The 18,023-nt window shown below is 41.0% G+C and overlaps 1 protein-coding gene across 1 annotated transcript in view; it reads right to left on the minus strand.

Annotated features, from left to right (window-relative positions):
• Positions 1–2,161: 2,161 nt before the first annotated feature.
• dync1li1 (dynein, cytoplasmic 1, light intermediate chain 1) overlaps positions 2,162–18,023 on the minus strand; it is a 41,998-nt gene continuing 26,136 nt past the window's right edge. Inside the window, exons 10-13 of the mRNA XM_061882763.1 lie at positions 12,775–12,819; positions 12,617–12,704; positions 12,425–12,547; positions 2,162–3,296 (exon numbers count right to left, since the gene is read on the minus strand). Of these exons, the coding sequence (XP_061738747.1) occupies positions 3,178–3,296; positions 12,425–12,547; positions 12,617–12,704; positions 12,775–12,819 (375 nt within the window). The 3' untranslated portion in view covers positions 2,162–3,177. The remainder of the gene's footprint in view (positions 3,297–12,424; positions 12,548–12,616; positions 12,705–12,774; positions 12,820–18,023) is intronic.

Here is an 18,023-nt window from a genome sequence, read left to right on the forward strand (position 1 = left end):
TCACCTGCACTGGCTTCCTGTGCACTTAAGATGTGACTTTAAGGTTTTACTACTTACGTATAAAATACTACACGGTCTAGCTCCACGATTGTATTGTACCATATGTCCCGGCAAGAAATCTGCTTTCAAAGGACTCCGGCTTATTAGTGATTCCTAAAGCCCCAAAAAGTCTGCGGGCTATAGAGCGTTTTCTGTTCGGGCTCCAGTACTCTGGAATGCCCTTCCGGTAACAGTTGGAGCTGCTACCTCAGTAGAAGCATTTAAGTCTCACCTTAAAACTCATTTGTATACTCTAGCCTTTAAATAGACCTCATTTTTAGACCAGTTGATCTGCCTCTCCTTTTCTTTTTCTCCTCTGTCCCCCCCTCCCTTGTGGAGGGGATCTGGTCCGATGGCCATGGATGAAGTACTAGCTGTCCAGAGTCTGGACCGCTCGCCTGTGTATTGGTTGGGGACATCTCTACGCTGCTGATCCGCCTCCGCTTGGGATGGTTTCCTGTGGACGAGATTCTCGCTGCTGTCTTGGATCCGCTTTGAACTGAACTCTCGCGGCTGTGTTGGATCCACTATGGATTGAACTTTCACAGTATCATGTTAGACCCGCTCCACATCCATTGCTTTCCGTCCCTTAGGGAGGGGGGGTTGCCCACATATGTGGTCCTCTCCAAGGTTCTCATAGTCAGCATTGTCACCGACGTCCCACCGGGTGTGAGTTTTTCCTTGCCCTTATGTGGGTTCTTCCGTAGGATGTTGTAGTGGTTTGTGTTGTGGTTTGAGACATTTGTGATTTAGGGATATATAAATAAACCTTGGTCGATCTACGTTCCCATCCTCACCTATGGTCATGAGCTTTGGGTCATGACCGAAAGGATAAGATCTCGGGTACAAGCGGCCGAAATGAGTTTCCTCCGCCGGGTGGCGGGGCTCTCCCTTAGAGATAGGGTGAGAAGCTCTGCCATCCGGGAGGAGCTCAACGTAAAGCCGCTGCTCCTCCACATCGAGAGGAGCCAGATGAGGTGGTTCGGGCATCTGGTCAGGATGCCACCCGAACGCCTCCCTAGGGATGTGTTTAGGGCACGTCCAGCTGGTAGGAGGCCACGGGGAAGACCCAGGACACGTTGGAAAGACTATGTCTCCCGGCTGGCCTGGGAACGCCTCGGGATCCCCCGGGAAGAGCTAGACGAAGTGGCTGGAGATAGGGAAGTCTGGGCTTCCCTGCTTAGGCTGCTGCCCCCGCGACCCGACCTCGGATAAGCGGAAGATGATGGATGGATGGATGGATAAATAAACCTTGATTGATATATATATATATATATATATATATATAAGAAATACTTGACTTTCAGCGAATTCTAGCTATATATATATATATATATATATATATATATATACTTGACTTTCAGTGAATTCTAGCTATATATATATATGTATATATATATAGTGGGGCAAAAAAGTATTTAGTCAGCCAGCGATTGTGCAAGTTCTCCCACTTAAATGATGACAGAGGTCTGTAATTTTTATCATAAGTACACTTCAACTGTGAGAGACAGAATGTGAAAAACATTGTAGAATTTTTAAGAATCTATTTGTAAATTATGGTGGAAAATAAGTATTTGGTCAATAACAAAAATTCAACTCAATACTTTGTAATATACCGTATTTCCTTGAATTGCCACCGGGGCGCTAATTAATTTAAAACCTCTCCTCACTCCTGTGCTTACCAAAGGCATGCGGTAAAAGTAAGCATGCGCTAATTATTTTAAAACCTCTTCTCACTCCGGCACTTACCAAAGGTATGCAGTAAAAATTTGAGTGTGATGTAAGCTTGGACCTTAAATCCTACTGAATAGCTTTTATCTTCTTCCCTTTATGCGATTTCCAATTACAGGTGTTGAAATCAGCCACCCCCATTTTGAAAATGATGACAGGGGAAGTGTCACTCGATCGAGTTTGACCAGGCGGTAATACTAAGCATGCGCTAATTATTTTGGGAAGCGAGTTTGACCCGGCAGTAATTCAAGGCAGGTGCATACTGTATATCCTGCGGCAATTCAAGGAAATACGGTACATCATTTAATTTTAAATTTCCCACCCAATCATGACAACTGCAACATGTTGACGGTGTGAGGAGGTCGTGTTAATTAGAGGCCCGACCAATGAATCCGAATAAATACACCTTTTATTTGACTGATTGACAGATCTGATAATACAAACGCCAACACAGAGCTCTGAAATAAGGAGACCAATCAGCGAGACCATGGCTGTACATTCTTGACATGACCCCATCGTCATCTAACCCCCTCCTCCCTGCCTGCGGCGAGTATGGAACCAGCGGCGGGAATAAAGCTCACGCCGCCTGATGCGGTGCACCGCCTGTCTATCACCAGGGGACTTGGGTCCAAAGTCAAATGTGTGCACCATGCAGTGATATTTGTCATGTTTACATTGTGGGAATAGTGTCTTTCAGAGAGTGTAGTGTCAAAAGCATAGTTTTGTTTTTTGTTTTGCTTTTTGGTTTGTAAATAGGCAGAAATCCTTCCCACATATGTTGCACTCATGTCCTTCATTTTCACACACACACACACACACACACACACACATACATACATACATACATACATACACAAACACACACACGTTTGTCCCTTCTTAAAAAAAAATGTTCCAGACATCCATTTTTTGTTCTGAATCTCCTCCTCCACATAACCACTGGCCGAACATCCCTAGTATCTAAGTGCAGTTTCTTCAACTCGTGTCCTTCAGCAGGTTCTAGCATAAAAAACAACAAAAAAAAACATGAACCATCACAATTAATGGATGGATAAAACACCTTCACTTCCAGGCGAGCAAATGCGGACATTCCCAAACATCAATGGAGCCTACATCTCCCGCACTGGTCCCTCCTCCCCATCTTGTGACACATCCTCAGTGTAAGAACCAGGAAAGAAAACGGTGGGTGGGATGGGAAGGGTGAGGGTACTGTTTGGATGGAGGAGAACTCTCCTTGTGGAAGATGAAAGATATCAGGGAGAGAAAACTAGGTGTCCATTTTGGTCCTTTTCCCCTACTCCCCTGGTTCCCTTGCATATATCTGTGAGACAAAGCAGAGAGAGGGAGGGCAAAAGAGGTGGAGGAGGGAAGGAAGGAAGAGCGGGGGGGATTGAAGCGGGTTGGTCTTCATGTGTCTTGGCCCTCGGTGGCAGGGGTCTCGTTGGCGTTGGGCAAGTCCAAGTCCGTCTCCCGGTTGGCTATGCGGTCCAGCTCTGCTTGTACATCACTCAGGCCCAGCTTGGAGCCTGCAGCCATCACAGGGACACACACACTAATCAGTAACCTCTTCCTACTGGGGTGCAGGCTCACTCACATTTCCCAGTCCTTAAGATTGCAATGAGCACATTTACACATGTTTGAAATCAGGGCTGGGTGTGAAAGGGAACAATACTTTTACTTGTAGAATTCATTAAAGTAGGCCTATTTCTCAAGTTTCACATACATTCATTTCTTTATTTGTGACGGACATCCATATGGCAGGACAGCTGGTCTGCCAGAGAATAAGGAGACAGAGCAACAAGGATCAGTGTTGCCAACTTGGTGAGAAATCTGATTCCTTAAGATCAGAGGTGGGCAGAGTAGCCAGAAATTGTACTCAAGTAAGAGTACTGTTACTTTAGAGATTTATTACTCGAGTAAAAGTAAGGAGTAGTCACCCAAATATTTACTTGAGTAAAAGTATGTTGTGAATAAACTACTCAAGTACTGAGTAACTGATGAGTAACCTGTTTGTTTAATGATTACGGCAACAAATAATGAACAAAAACATAAAAATAGCAATGAACAAATTCAGGGCCAGAAATATCTCTTGAGCAACTAAAACAATATTATATATTAAATAATAATACATCCATCCCATCCATCCATTTTCTACCGCTTATTCCCTTTCGGAGTCGCGGGGGGCGCTGGCGCCTATCTCAGCTACAATCGGGCAGAAGGCAGGGTACACCCTGGACACGTCGCCACACAGATAGACAACATTCACACACTAGGGACCATTTAGTGTTGCCAATCAACCTATCCCCAGGTGCATGTCTTTGGAGGTGGGAGGGGCCTATCACCAGGTGCATGTCTTTGGAGGTGGGAGGGGCCTATCCCCAGGTGCATGTCTTTGGAGGTGGGAGGGGCCTATCCCCAGGTGCATGTCTTTGGAGGTGGGAGGGGCCTATCACCAGGTGCATGTCTTTGGAGGTGGGAGGGGCCTATCCCCAGGTGCATGTCTTTGGAGGTGGGAGGGGCCTATCACCAGGTGCATGTCTTTGGAGGTGGAAGGGGCCTATCCCCAGGTGCATGTCTTTGGAGGTGGAAGGGGCCTATCCCCAGGTGCATGTCTTTGGAGGTGGAAGGGGCCTATCCCCAGGTGCATGTCTTTGGAGGTGGAAGGGGCCTATCCCCAGGTGCATGTCTTTGGAGGTGGAAGGGGCCTATCCCCAGGTGCATGTCTTTGGAGGTGGGAGGGTCCTATCCCCAGGTGCATGTCTTTGGAGGTGGGAGGGTCCTATCCCCAGGTGCATGTCTTTGGAGGTGGAAGGGGCCTATCCCCAGGTGCATGTCTTTGGAGGTGGAAGGGGCCTATCCCCAGGTGCATGTCTTTGGAGGTGGGAGGAAGCCGGAGTACCCGGAGGGAACCCACGCATTCACGGGGAGAACATGCAAACTCCACACAGAAAGATCCCGAGCCTGGATTTGAACCCAGGACTGCAGGAACTTCGTATTGTGAGGCAAACGCACTAACCCCTCTGCCACCGTGAAGCCCTAAATAATAATACATTGAAATAAAAATAAAAAATTAAGGCAAATTGAGCCACAATAACTTATCAGCACCATAGGCTCAGTAGGCATTCATTGATCGATTGATTGAAACTTGTATTAGTAGATTGCACAGTACAGTACATATTCTGTACAATTGACCACTAAATGGTAACACCCCAATAGGTTTTTCAACGTTAATCAATTACTTAATAAATGACCAAGTCGAGCTGATCTACCTCATATATACATACATACACATATCATTTATATATGTATTATATATATATATATATATATATATACATACACATATATATATATACATACCTTTATATATACAGTATATCATTTATATTTATTTTGCCGTTTTTGTTGACATGTTAAAGGTGTTTTAATGAATATACATGCATGTTTAACACATAGATTCCTATCTTTCATGAAGACAAGAATATAAGTTGGAGCAGCGCTTTTATTGTGAAGACAGGAACTGCGCAATCAGTCTTTAGGCTTTTGACAGGAAGTACGGTTGAAATAAAAAAGTGTCTTTTTTCCTTTACACTTTTGATTGGTTGATTGATTGAAACTTGTATTAGTAGATTGCACAGTACAGTACATATTCCGTACAATTGACCACTAAATGGTAACACCCCAATAAGTTTTTCAACATGTCGGGTTCTACGTGTGACGGTCACGTGACCACCTGGCTCTGTTTGATTGGTCCAACGTCACCAGTGACTGCATGTGATTGGTGAAACAGGCATGTGTAGTTCCTACTTTGAATGCGTGTCTGACAAAATCAAAACAAAGTGTGCATTAACAGTTCGATAAATAAAAAGTAGCGAGTAGCGACCTGATTGCAGATAAATGGAGCGGAGTAAAAGTAGAGTTTCTTCTCTATAAATATACTCAAGTAAAAGTAAAAGTATGTTGCATAAAAACTACTCTTAGAAGTACAATTTATCCCAAAAGTTACTCAAGTAGATGTAACGGAGTAAATGTAGCGCGTTACTACCCACTTCTGTGCTAGATACTTTTTCTACAGCCACAAATGGAGTGGACTTAAAATGAAAGCACAAATCACTCTTCTCAATGAGCACCTGTTGCTTCCACCTACAAGCATTTAGAGCTTGTCTCAAAGCTAGGGACAAAAGAAGCGACAAGAAAATACTTTATAAATTTGTTTTGCTTTTCACGCACTCAATTGTTGTGTATGCATCTGGCCTATTACGCAAGTTCCAAGATTACATCATTAGAATAACCACATGTAGATTGTAGTCCTGACGGCAGTAATCTTTAATAACACACAGTAGGCGGTATAGCTCGCTTGGTAGAGTGGATGTGACAGCAACTTGAGGGTTGCAGGTTCGATTCCCACTTCCGCCATCCTAGTCACTGCCGTTGTGTCCTTGGGCAAGACACTTTACCCACCTGCTCCCAGTGCCACCCACACTGCTTTAAATGTAATTTAAGATATTGGCTTTCACTATGTAAAGCGCTTTGAGTCACTTGAGAAAAGCGCTATATAAATATAATTCACTTCACAGTACAGGCCAAAAGTTTGGACACCCTTTCTCCTCATTCAATTTACCATGAACTGATTAACGTGGACCCCAAGTAGAAAAACTTATTGGGGTGTTACCATTTAGTGGTCAATTGTAGGGAATATGTACTGTACTGTGCAATCTACTAATAAAAGTTTCAATCAATGTGTTTTTCTTCATTTTCATGACTATTTACATTGTAGACCGATTTTTTTAATTTTATTTTAATTTTCTATTATTTTCTCCCATCCCCCCCCCCCCCCTTGTTTACCTGTATCTCATCTTTTTTGTAAGGGGCGCTGGAAGCCGGCAGACCCGTCAGCGATCCTGTTCTGTCTCCCTGTAATGTTTGTCTGATCTTGAATGGGATTGTGCTGAAAATTGTAATTTTCCTGAAGGAACTCTCCTGACGAAATAAATAAAGTACTATCTAATCTAATCTAATCTAAAGATAGTCACATCAAAACTATGAATGAACACGTGTGGAGTTATGTACTTCACAAAAAAAGGGGAAATAATTGAAAACATGTTTTATATTCTAGTTTCTTCAAAATAGTTTCTTCTCGTTGCTCTGATTAATTTTTCAGATTCTCTCCATGAGCTTCAAGAGGTAGTCACCTGAAATGGTTTTCACTTCACAGGTGTGCTTTAAGCTCATCAAGAGAATGCCACGAGTGTGCAAAGCAGTAATCAGGGCAAAAGGTGGCTATTTTGAAGTAACTAGAATATAAAATATGTTTTCAGTTATTTCACTTTTTTTTGTTAAGTACACAACTCCACATATGTTCATTCATAGTTTTGATGTGACAATTTACAATGTAAATAGTCATGAAAATAAAGAAAACATTGAATGAGAAGGTGTGTCCTGTACTGTACTTTATGACCATGTAAGCTTGTGTTGTGTTGAATGCGATTCTATCATTTGCATGTTCTACTTTATACACCATTGCAAGATTTAATCAATAGTGAATGTGTAGCTAACAAGATCAATTTGGACAGTAATACAAGAGGAATGAACAGGTGAGGCCATTGACAGCAGCTAAAGCCACAGACAGCAAGATGTGCAAATAAAAACAATGTTTTTGGTCATTAAGTATAAATATGAGGAATTAAGAGAAACCCATGAATCCAGTTACATAATTCAACTATAAAAATGGGAGCCATTACCTCCCTGCTTGGCACTCAGCATTAAGGGTTGGAATTGGGGGTTAAATCACCAAAAATGATTCCCGGGCGTGGCCCCCACTGCTGCTCACTGCTCCCCTCACCTCCCAGGGGGTGATCAAGGCTGATGGGTCAAATGCAGAGAATAATTTGGCCACACCTAGTGTGTGTGTGTGACAATCATTGGTACTTTAACTTTAAAAACTCGCTCCAATGAGGCAGTATCACTCATACCAGGGGTCACCAACGCACTGCCTGTAAGGACCAGATGAGTCGCCCGCTGGCCTGTTCTAAAAATAGCTCAAAAAGCAGCACTTACCAGTGAGCTGCCTCTATTTTAAAAATTGTATTAATTTACTAGCAAGCTGGTCTCGCTTTGCTGGACATTTTTAATTCTAAGAGAGACAAAACTCAAATAGAATTTGAAAATACAAGAAAATATTTTAAAGACTTGGTCTTCTCTTCCATCCATCCACTTTCTACCGCTTATTCCCTTTTCGGGCTTGTTTAATTCAATTCATTTATTTTTTTACTTTGCTTCCTATAACTTTCAGAAAGACAATTTTAGAGAAAAAATACAACCTTAAAAATTATTTTAGGATTTTTAAATTCCTTCCTCTTCTTTCCTGACAATTTAAATCAATGTTCAAGTATTTTTTTTTTATTGTAAAGAATAAATATATTTTAATTTAATTCTTAATTTTAGCTTCTGTTTTTTCGACGAAGAATATTTGAGAAATATTTCTTAAAACTTATGATTAAAATTCAAAAAAATTATTCTGGAAAATCTAGAAAATCTGTAGAATCAAATTTAAATCTTATTTCAAAGTCTTTTGAATTTCTTTAAAAAATGTTGTTCTGGAAAATGTAGAAGAAATAATGATTTGTCTTTGTTAGAAATATAGCTTGGTCCAATTTGTTATATATTCTAACAAAGTGCAGATTGGATTTGAACCTATTTAAAACATGTCATCAAAAATATATATTTATTGTGAGAAATCCTTAACATGATCAGTGTTTCCACAAAGATAAATATCATTAATTATTAATAATAATAGAGTTAAAGGTAAATTGAGCAAATCGGCTATTTTTGTCAATTTATTTAAGTGTGTATCAAACTGGTAGCCCTTGGCATTAATCAGTACCCAAGAAGTAGCTCTTGCTTTCAAAAAGGTTGCTGACCCCTGCTTTATAATACTATGTTGTGGGTGGGTTAGGGTGACTAAATCAAGCGCTCCTTTTCTCCCCCGATCTTATTGTAATTAAACATGGCGTCGATCGCTGTTTCAGAGGAAGACTTTTTGCGTGCAATTTACTCCAAATGTTGAGCAAACATTATGCAAGGAGAGAAATTACACTTCAAACCAGTGAACTTGTTCATATGGCTGCGGCTTTTGAAAAGTGCATAAAGTTACAAATAAATCTTTGATAACATCATTACCATGAATTGATGAACGTGAACCCCGACTTAAACAAGTTGAAAAACATATTGGGGTGTTACCATTTAGTGGTCGATTGTAGGGAATATGTACTGTACTGTGCAATCTACTAATAAAAGTATCAATCAATCAAATCGCAAAAATGAATGAGGTGCTCTTTACCATCGATAAAGGTACTAGATTTTGTCAGGACGAATCTAATGTAAACGTTGTCGAATCCACCTTTGAGTCTTTCTTACCTTCAGGTGTGCACACACTAGTTCAATCAAATAGAACAATTGAATATAAATATTTTATAGGTATGGGTCTTGAGAAGCAGGTTTAAAATAAATATTGTGAATCCTAGAATCTGGGATTATCTTTCCAGCCTGTTCAGAAGTACTGCAGAAAATCATAAGCAGCACTAAGTGTTTGTAGCCAGCCATGATTGGAACCATGTGCAACATGTGTGGCAAATGGAAGTTAAAACAGGTGCAATGCAGCATGCCTGAAAAACAGGGAAGGAGCTCGATGGATTCCTGGTGAGAAATAATAAAGATGTGGGGAACAAATGTCATTCTTAAAAAGAAAACAGGGAGATGGGTCAAATGTAGAGGACACATTTCACCACACCTGGTGTGTGTGTGACAATCATTGCTACTTTAACTTGATCATGTTAGATCCACTGAGGACTGGACTCTCACTATTATGTTAGATCCACTATGGACTGGACTCTCACTATTATGTTAGATCCACTGAGGACTGGACTCTCACTATTATGTTAGATCCACTATGGACTGGACTCTCACACTATTATGTTAGATCCACTATGGACTGGACTCTCACACTATTATGTTAGATCCACTATGGACTGGACTCTCACTATTATGTTAGATCCACTATGGACTGGACTCTCACACTATTATGTTAGATCCACTATGGACTGGACTCTCACCCTATTATGTTAGATCCACTATGGACTGGACTCTCACACTATTATGTTAGATCCACTATGGACTGGACTCTCACACTATTATGTTAGATCCACTATGGACTGGACTCTCACTATTATGTTAGATCCACTATGGACTGGACTCTCTCACTATTACGTTAGATCCACTATGGACTGGACTCTCACTATTATGTTAGATCCACTATGGACTGGACTCTCACTATTATGTTAGATCCACTATGGACTGGACTCACACTATTATGTTAGATCCACCATGGACTGGACTCTCACTATTATGTTAAATCCACTATGGACTGGACTCTCACTATTATGTTAGATCCACTATGGACTGGACTCTCACTATTATGTTAGATCCACTATGGACTGGACTCTCACACTATTATGTTAGATCCACTATGGACTGGACTCTCACTATTATGTTAGATCCACTATGGACTGGACTCACACTATTATGTTAGATCCACTATGGACTGGACTCTCACTATTATGTTAGATCCACTATGGACTGGACTCTCACACTATTATGTTAGATCCACTATGGACTGGACTCTCACACTATTATGTTAGATCCACTATGGACTGGACTCTCACACTATTATGTTAGATCCATTATGGACTGGACTCTCACTATTATGTTAGATCCACTATGGACTGGACTCTCACACTATTATGTTAGATCCACTATGGACTGGACTCTCACACTATTATGTTAGATCCACTATGGACTGGACTCTCACACTATTATGTTAGATCTACTATGGACTGGACTCTCACACTATTATGTTAGATCCACTATGGACTGGACTCTCACTATTATGTTAGATCCACTATGGACTGGACTCTCACACTATTATGTTAGATCCACTATGGACTGGACTTTCACTATTATGTTAGATCCACTATGGACTGGACTCTCACACTATTATGTTAGATCCACTATGGACTGGACTTTCACTATTATGTTAGATCCACTATGGACTGGACTCTCACACTATTATGTTAGATCCACTATGGACTGGACTCTCACTATTATGTTAGATCCACTATGGACTGGACTCTCACTATTATGTTAGATCCACTATGGACTGGACTCTCACTATTATGTTAGATCCACTATGGACTGGACTCTCACACTATTATGTTAGATCCACTATGGACTGGACTCTCACACTATTATGATAGATCCACTATGGACTGGACTCTCACTATCATGTTAGATCCACAATGGACTGGACTCTCACACTATTATGTTAGATCCACTATGGACTGGACTCACACTATTATGTTAGATCCACTATGGACTGGACTCTCACACTATTATGTTAGATCCACTATGGACTGGACTTTCACTATTATGTTAGATCCACTATGGACTGGACTCACACTATTATGCTAGATCCACTATGGACTGAACTCTCACACTATTATGTTAGATCCACCATGGACTGGACTCTCACAATATTATGTTAGATCCACTATGGACTGGAGTCTCACTATTATGTTAGATCCACTATGGACTGGACTCTCACACTATTATGTTAGATCCACTATGGACTGGACTCTCACACTATTATGTTAGATCCACTATGGACTGGACTCTCACTATTATGTTAGATCCACCATGGACTGGACTCTCACTATTATGTTAGATCCACTATGGACTGGACTCTCACTATTATGTTAGATCCACTATGGACTGGACTCTCACTATTATGTTAGATCCACTATGGACTGGACTCTCACTATTATGTTAGATCCACTATGGACTGGACTCTCACTATTATGTTAGATCCACTATGGACTGGACTCTCACTATTATGTTAGATCCACTATGGACTGGACTCTCACTATTATGTTAGATCCACCATGGACTGGACTCTCACAATATTGTGCTAGATCCACTCGACGTCCATTGCCCCGGTCGCCCAGGGGGGTGCCTACATCTGCAGTCCCCTCCAAGGTTTCTCATTGTCCCATTTGGTTGAGTTTTTCCTTGCCCAGATGTGGGATCTGCGCCGAGGATGACGTTGTGGCTCGAGCAGCCCTTTGAGACACTTGTGATTTAGGGCTATATAAGTAAAGATTGATTGATAAATGATATATATCAATGAGGTAGAAGCCCTGCTCAATTGAAAAGTAGCTGCGTAAGAGCTATTGATTTTTTGATATTTTATGAACATTCCGGCATAAAGCTGCAATGTTGCTGGTAAAATGGGTGCATAGCAGGTTTGATCCTAGTACTCATGCTTGGATGATGATGATGAGATGGAGTCACAAGAACAAAAAAGACGGGCGACAACACACGCAGAATGCCTGGCTATAAACACACACCTTATCGTGGCCAGCATCCTCTGACTGGTACACACACACACACATTGTGGTTGAAAATGAGGGGACAATGTCAGGATTTGTTGTGTTGACACATTGAAGATATGAGGAGGACAGAAGTGGAGCAATGTTGCATTAAGGATGTGATGGGTGACATCAAAAAGACGCAGGTGTGAATCATTTAGAACAGTCTTCACCTGACTTGCGTACAGTCCCTGGCGTGTTGTTCCCACCAGCCGGCGTCCCAGGTCCTCCTGTCCCCGCTTTCTTCGTCAGTAGGCTGTTGAAGAAGTTGGCCAAGACACCCTCACTGGTCTGACCTGCGGCACACCGACAGATTCAAACATTACCACACATACATGCTCTCCTGCTGCTGTGACCCGGCGTACCCGACTGAGGCATGGCGTTGGCCACGTTGGCCGCTGCCGAACGATTGCTGGTCCTGGGGGAACCGCTGGGGGCTCTGGTGGTTGTGTCCTTGATTGACAAGGGACAGAGTGTCACATGTGTGGTGAGTCACAAGGTGGAGGGGGAGACAGACACTTACCACTGGTCGGCCTACGGTGACAGCAGGCTGTTTGGAGAGCAGCGACTGCAAAAAAGGGGACCAATAAACAATTTGAAGAACCGTACAATATTAAACATTCAACTTAAAAAGGGACCTATGATGATTTGAAATGTAAATTTTAAACACTTGTGTTCCAGATAAAATATATTAGATATGTTTTGGTGTCAATTTGGGGTAGATTTTGCTCCAGTGACTTTTATAACCCACTTGAGTCTGTCAACAAGATGTTCAATTCTGGAAATGTTCCCAGATTGTGAACAGAACCACCTCCACCCTCTCTAAAAGTATCATCAATTATCTTTTGAAAGTGTAGACCAGGCGTCCCCACACTTTCTGCAGTCGAGCTGCTTTTCAATTGACCAGGTAGCTCGGTTGGTAGAGTGGCCGTGCCAGCAACTTGAGGGTTGCAGGTGCGATTCCCGCTTGTGCCATCCTAGTTACTGTCGTCGTGTCCTTGGGCAAGACACTTGACCCACCTGCTCCCAGTGCCACCCACACTGCTTTAAATGTAACTTAGATATTGGGTGTCACTATGTAAAGCCCTTTGAGTCACTTGAGAAAAGCGCTATATAAATATAATTCACTTCACAATTCACTTCATTCATATACAGTATTTTCCACACTATAAGGCGCACCTAAAAACCTCAATTTTTCTCAAATGCTGACAGTGCGTCTTATCATCCGGCGCCTTATAAATGGACCAATATTGAGCCACAACCAGTCTCGTAACTACGGTAAGCAGCCCCCGACTTCATTTTCCCCCGTAGAAGAAGCGCGCGGTGCATGCTGGGATATCGTGGGGCGGTATAGCTCGGTTGGTAGAGTGGCCGTGCCAGCAACTTGAGGGTTGCAGGTTCGATTCCCGCTTCCGCCATCCTAGTCACTGCCGTTGTGTCCTTGGGCAAGACACTTTACCCACTTGCTCCCAGTGCCACCCACACTGCTTTAAATGTAACTTAGATATTGGGTTTCACTATGTAAAGCGCTTTGAGTCACTAGAGAAAAGCGCTATATAAATATAATTCACTTCACTTCACATATATGACTGCTAGAGGCGTGCCTTTTCTGTGTGTTTATGTAAAGAGGCCAAAATGGCTCCCATTAAGAGACATACTTAGGACGCAGAGTTTAAAGTCAAGGCGATCAGTCACACAGTAGAAGACGGGAATAGAGCAGCAGTGAGAGAATTGAACATTAACAGCAGCGACACTGACTCCTTTAATGAGGAATTGGACGAGACGGAGCCGGGCATGTTGGATGCCGTATTCGCCCAACTGTTTGATTCCAACACTCAAGAAGAAGAATTTGAGGGATTGGTTGATGAGGAATAACTTTAAATAAAGTGATCTTTACATGTTTATTTTGTGTGTTGTGTTGTGTGACATTATCCTTTGAGCAATGTTGAGTTATTGATATATTATTGCTTTGCACTATTTCAAGATTATTTATCGTCAATTCTTAAAACATGCACACAACACATAAGAAATGAAAATTAAATTTTCGGCTCAATCGATAATTTACTCTTTTGAGTGTTACTATGTTACTATATTGTGATTGCACTAACATTTGATTTTACCGTAACAGTATCAGACTGTTTTTTATGTGTTTATTGAATCGGGAAAAAAAATAAAACAGCTGTTTATTCATTTTGGGAGTGAACAGAGTTGTCAGAACGCTGGTTTGTAATCCATTAATAAAGTTTGACTGACCTATCTGACTGTTTTGTTGACATTCCCTTTAGCGCAGCTCCATCTAAAGGATGGGTCGGGAACCTTTTTGGCTGAGAGAGCCGAGAAGCCAAATATTTCAAAATGTATTTCCGTAAGAGCCATATGATATTTTTTTTTAACACTGAACACAAATAAACGCGTGCATTTTTAAGTAAGACCAACATTTCTAGAGTATAATAGGTCTCTTGTTCTTTGTAATAACAGCGTTATTTGGAAGCCAACTGTGGAGGGGGCGTGGTCGGCGGGCCTGCAGCGAAGCGGGGTGTTGCCACGATCAGCCTCGAAATCAGCTATAGGTGCGTAGATGGCCCACCTGGGCCTTGTTATCTAATCACCTGTTGCTCTGTTATAAGCAGCAGCCAGGAAGAGAGATGGGGTTGGAGCTGGAGCCAGAGCACGAGCAAGGACGACAGAGAAAAAGACAATTGCTGGAAAGCAACTGAGAGACTTATTGAAAAATAAAACAATATTGTAACCCTGAAACAGGCTCTCAGGTCGGTGCTTGGTGGTCTGAAGAATCCCCAGGAGGGCAAGTCCCACACTAACCAATAATAAATAAATAACTTCTTACCATTAACGCAACTTCTTGAACAGGTGCGGTAGAAAACAGATGGATGGATTAAAAATGCATTAGAATGTTTTATATTTTGAACATTATTTTCAACACTGTCATTACAAGTGGAATTATTCATTACTTATCATGTTAAGCAAAGTCAGCTCAGATCTATCCGAGAGCCAGTTGCAGTCATCAAAAGAGCCACATCTGGCTCTAGAGCCGTAGGTTCCCTACCCCTGATTCAAAAGATGCATAACGTAACCCCAGCCTCTACTGTAGCATCTATTCTATGCGCCTTATGTGGTGCACCTTATATATCAACAAAGTTTTAAAATATGCCATTCATTGAAGGTGCGCCTTATAATCCGGTGCGCCTTATAGTGTGGAAAATATGGTATATATATTTTGTGTTTATTTATTTATGAAAGAGACATTTTAGTTAGCAAGTTAAATGTGTTTAATGATAATACAAGCATGTTTAATACATATAGATTATTTTCTTTCATGAAGACAAGAATATAAGTTGGTGTGTTACCTGATTCTGATGACTTGCATTGATTGGAATAAGACAGTAGTGATGATAACATCCACATTTTCAAATGGAGGAGAAAAAAGTCCTCCTTTCTGTCCAATACCACATGAAAGTGGTTGGTTTTTGGCATCTTGCCAGGACGACACTGGACAAACTGCCGGCCATCATGGACAATCCTGCCCAGATAATTGAGGGACAGCAGAGTTCACACTCAAACAGGCTCCTTCAGCTTTGTTCCCACAGTGTTCGATGCAAGAACTCCTTCATTCCACTCCATCCAGCTGTATAATCACTCGCCATACAGCAATTGATGTCTCTATGTTTATAATGTCTATTTTCTGCTGGATTTACTCTCTATTTTATGCTGCAGCTGTTACATATACTGTAATATTGTACATGGTAGTTGTTATATAATGTATGTTTGATATAAACATATATCAGTATATATCTTATACCGTACATATATTATGTAAATATTATGTATATGTTATATTGCTTTTAGTCTATTTTATACCTGTTTGTCCTTTCCATATTTTCCATCATTGCAACTGAGCTACTGTGTGGAACAATTTCCCTTGTGGATCATTAAATTTTGTCTAAGTGTAAGTCCAAGTCTATGTTATTTGTCCAGCTTCCATATTCCTTTTTATACACTTAACAATACATGCATTGGCAACAAACGCTGTAGCTTGCTGGCTCATGCACGCTAGCTTTCTGAGACCCTTATTTTGTTAGCGCAGGCAGGATGACGCGGCGCTTTTATTGTGACGATAGGAACTTTGCAGTCGGTCTTTACAGTTTTGACTTCAGGTGCAGCGCGAGAGTTTGTTGAAATAAAAAGTGTTTCTCGCCTTCCTGTCGGTCATTTTTTCTTAATAATGATCTGGCAGCAGCTAGCGTCATCTCACAAGACCCTCGAATGCCGTGAATGTCAATCAAGTGACGAAAGTGACGTCTTGGTGAAGATCGATGATCGCTAATTTTTAGGTCTATTTTTTTTCATGCCTGGCTGGCGATGGACTGACACACCCTCCACCATCAACCAGTAGCTCCCGATCCACGTAATGGGAACCCCTGGTGTACTGTTTAAATATACAGTATATCTTAAAGTCATCTCCGCTATTGTTTTTACAAGCCACGGTAGATTATTCACCCGGTCACAACAGCAGGTACACATGCACACTTGCTGATCGATTCAGACTTTGAATGTTTTCGCATGGAGCACATCAGTGTTGTACACATGCCATTATATGAAAATAATACTTCGACCTTTGTTGGTGTTTTCCTCATAGCACAGAGGGGGAGGAGACACCCCCCCCTCTGGCTGAGAGCTTGACTTAAAGGGGAACTGCACTTTTTTTTTTCCTACCGTTCACAATCATGACATACAAGATGGATGTATTTCGCCCGTACAATCAGATAAATAACCATTCAAAAAGCTCCAACAATATTTCATTCATATTTTGTGATTTGAATAATGACCAAGTAATAGTGATATTAATATTATAAGCGCCAACACAGACAATCTATGTAAAGCGGCGCCCTGACCACACCCGTGTGTCCCTATGTTTACATCCAGTGGTCTGCTGCTTCCTCGCAAGTTAATTCTATATCATAAATCATCCATCTTACCTGGACAGAAGAAGTGTGAGTAGGTATTTACTTTGATAGTCATTTAGGACCCCAAACTAGCAAGGAAGATTTAAAAAAAAAAACCCTTGGTCTCCGTTTTTGTGAGGATTACGAAACATTCTTCACGGGAATATCTGAAAATCCTACCAGTCGGTATCGTAATGACAGCAGACATAGTACAGTAAGTGATGATTTATTATGTTTGTTGGCTCTCATAAAGTCTGTAGTAATATTCAGTGATGAAGAAAAAAAAAAGAAAGTAAATGTCATAATTAGTTTATTAAGGATCCCCATTAGTATACACCGCAGTGGAGACTATTCTTACTGGGGTCCAGGTAAAAAACATCACACAACCACAAAACAAACGATTAAAATGCAGTACAACATGATCCAATAATAAATTGTCCTAATACAAAAATAGCAACAAAAAAACAAAAAATACTAATAACTTTTGTTACATAATAATTTTCATACCAAAGATAAAAATAGCAATATAAAAATAGATATACTGTATACATTTTTGCAAAAATAAAACAAAGAACCAATGGCCTAAAATATACACATTAGTGTACCAAAGACAAACAATAAGTGACGAAAAAGTATTATCCATCCATTTTCTGCTGCTTATCCCATAATCAATAAAATACTCAATAGTCAATAAAAACAGTCATGACATTAGGTACATTCTAGAATAATCTCTTTACGCAATAACTCTCCTTTTAGTCTATTCGTAAAGCCCACTATGTGGTGATTGATAGCAGACATTGTGGAAGTCGAT

Source organism: Nerophis ophidion, linkage group LG21, assembly GCF_033978795.1.
Source record: "Nerophis ophidion isolate RoL-2023_Sa linkage group LG21, RoL_Noph_v1.0, whole genome shotgun sequence".
Lineage (NCBI taxonomy): Eukaryota > Metazoa > Chordata > Actinopteri > Syngnathiformes > Syngnathidae > Nerophis > Nerophis ophidion.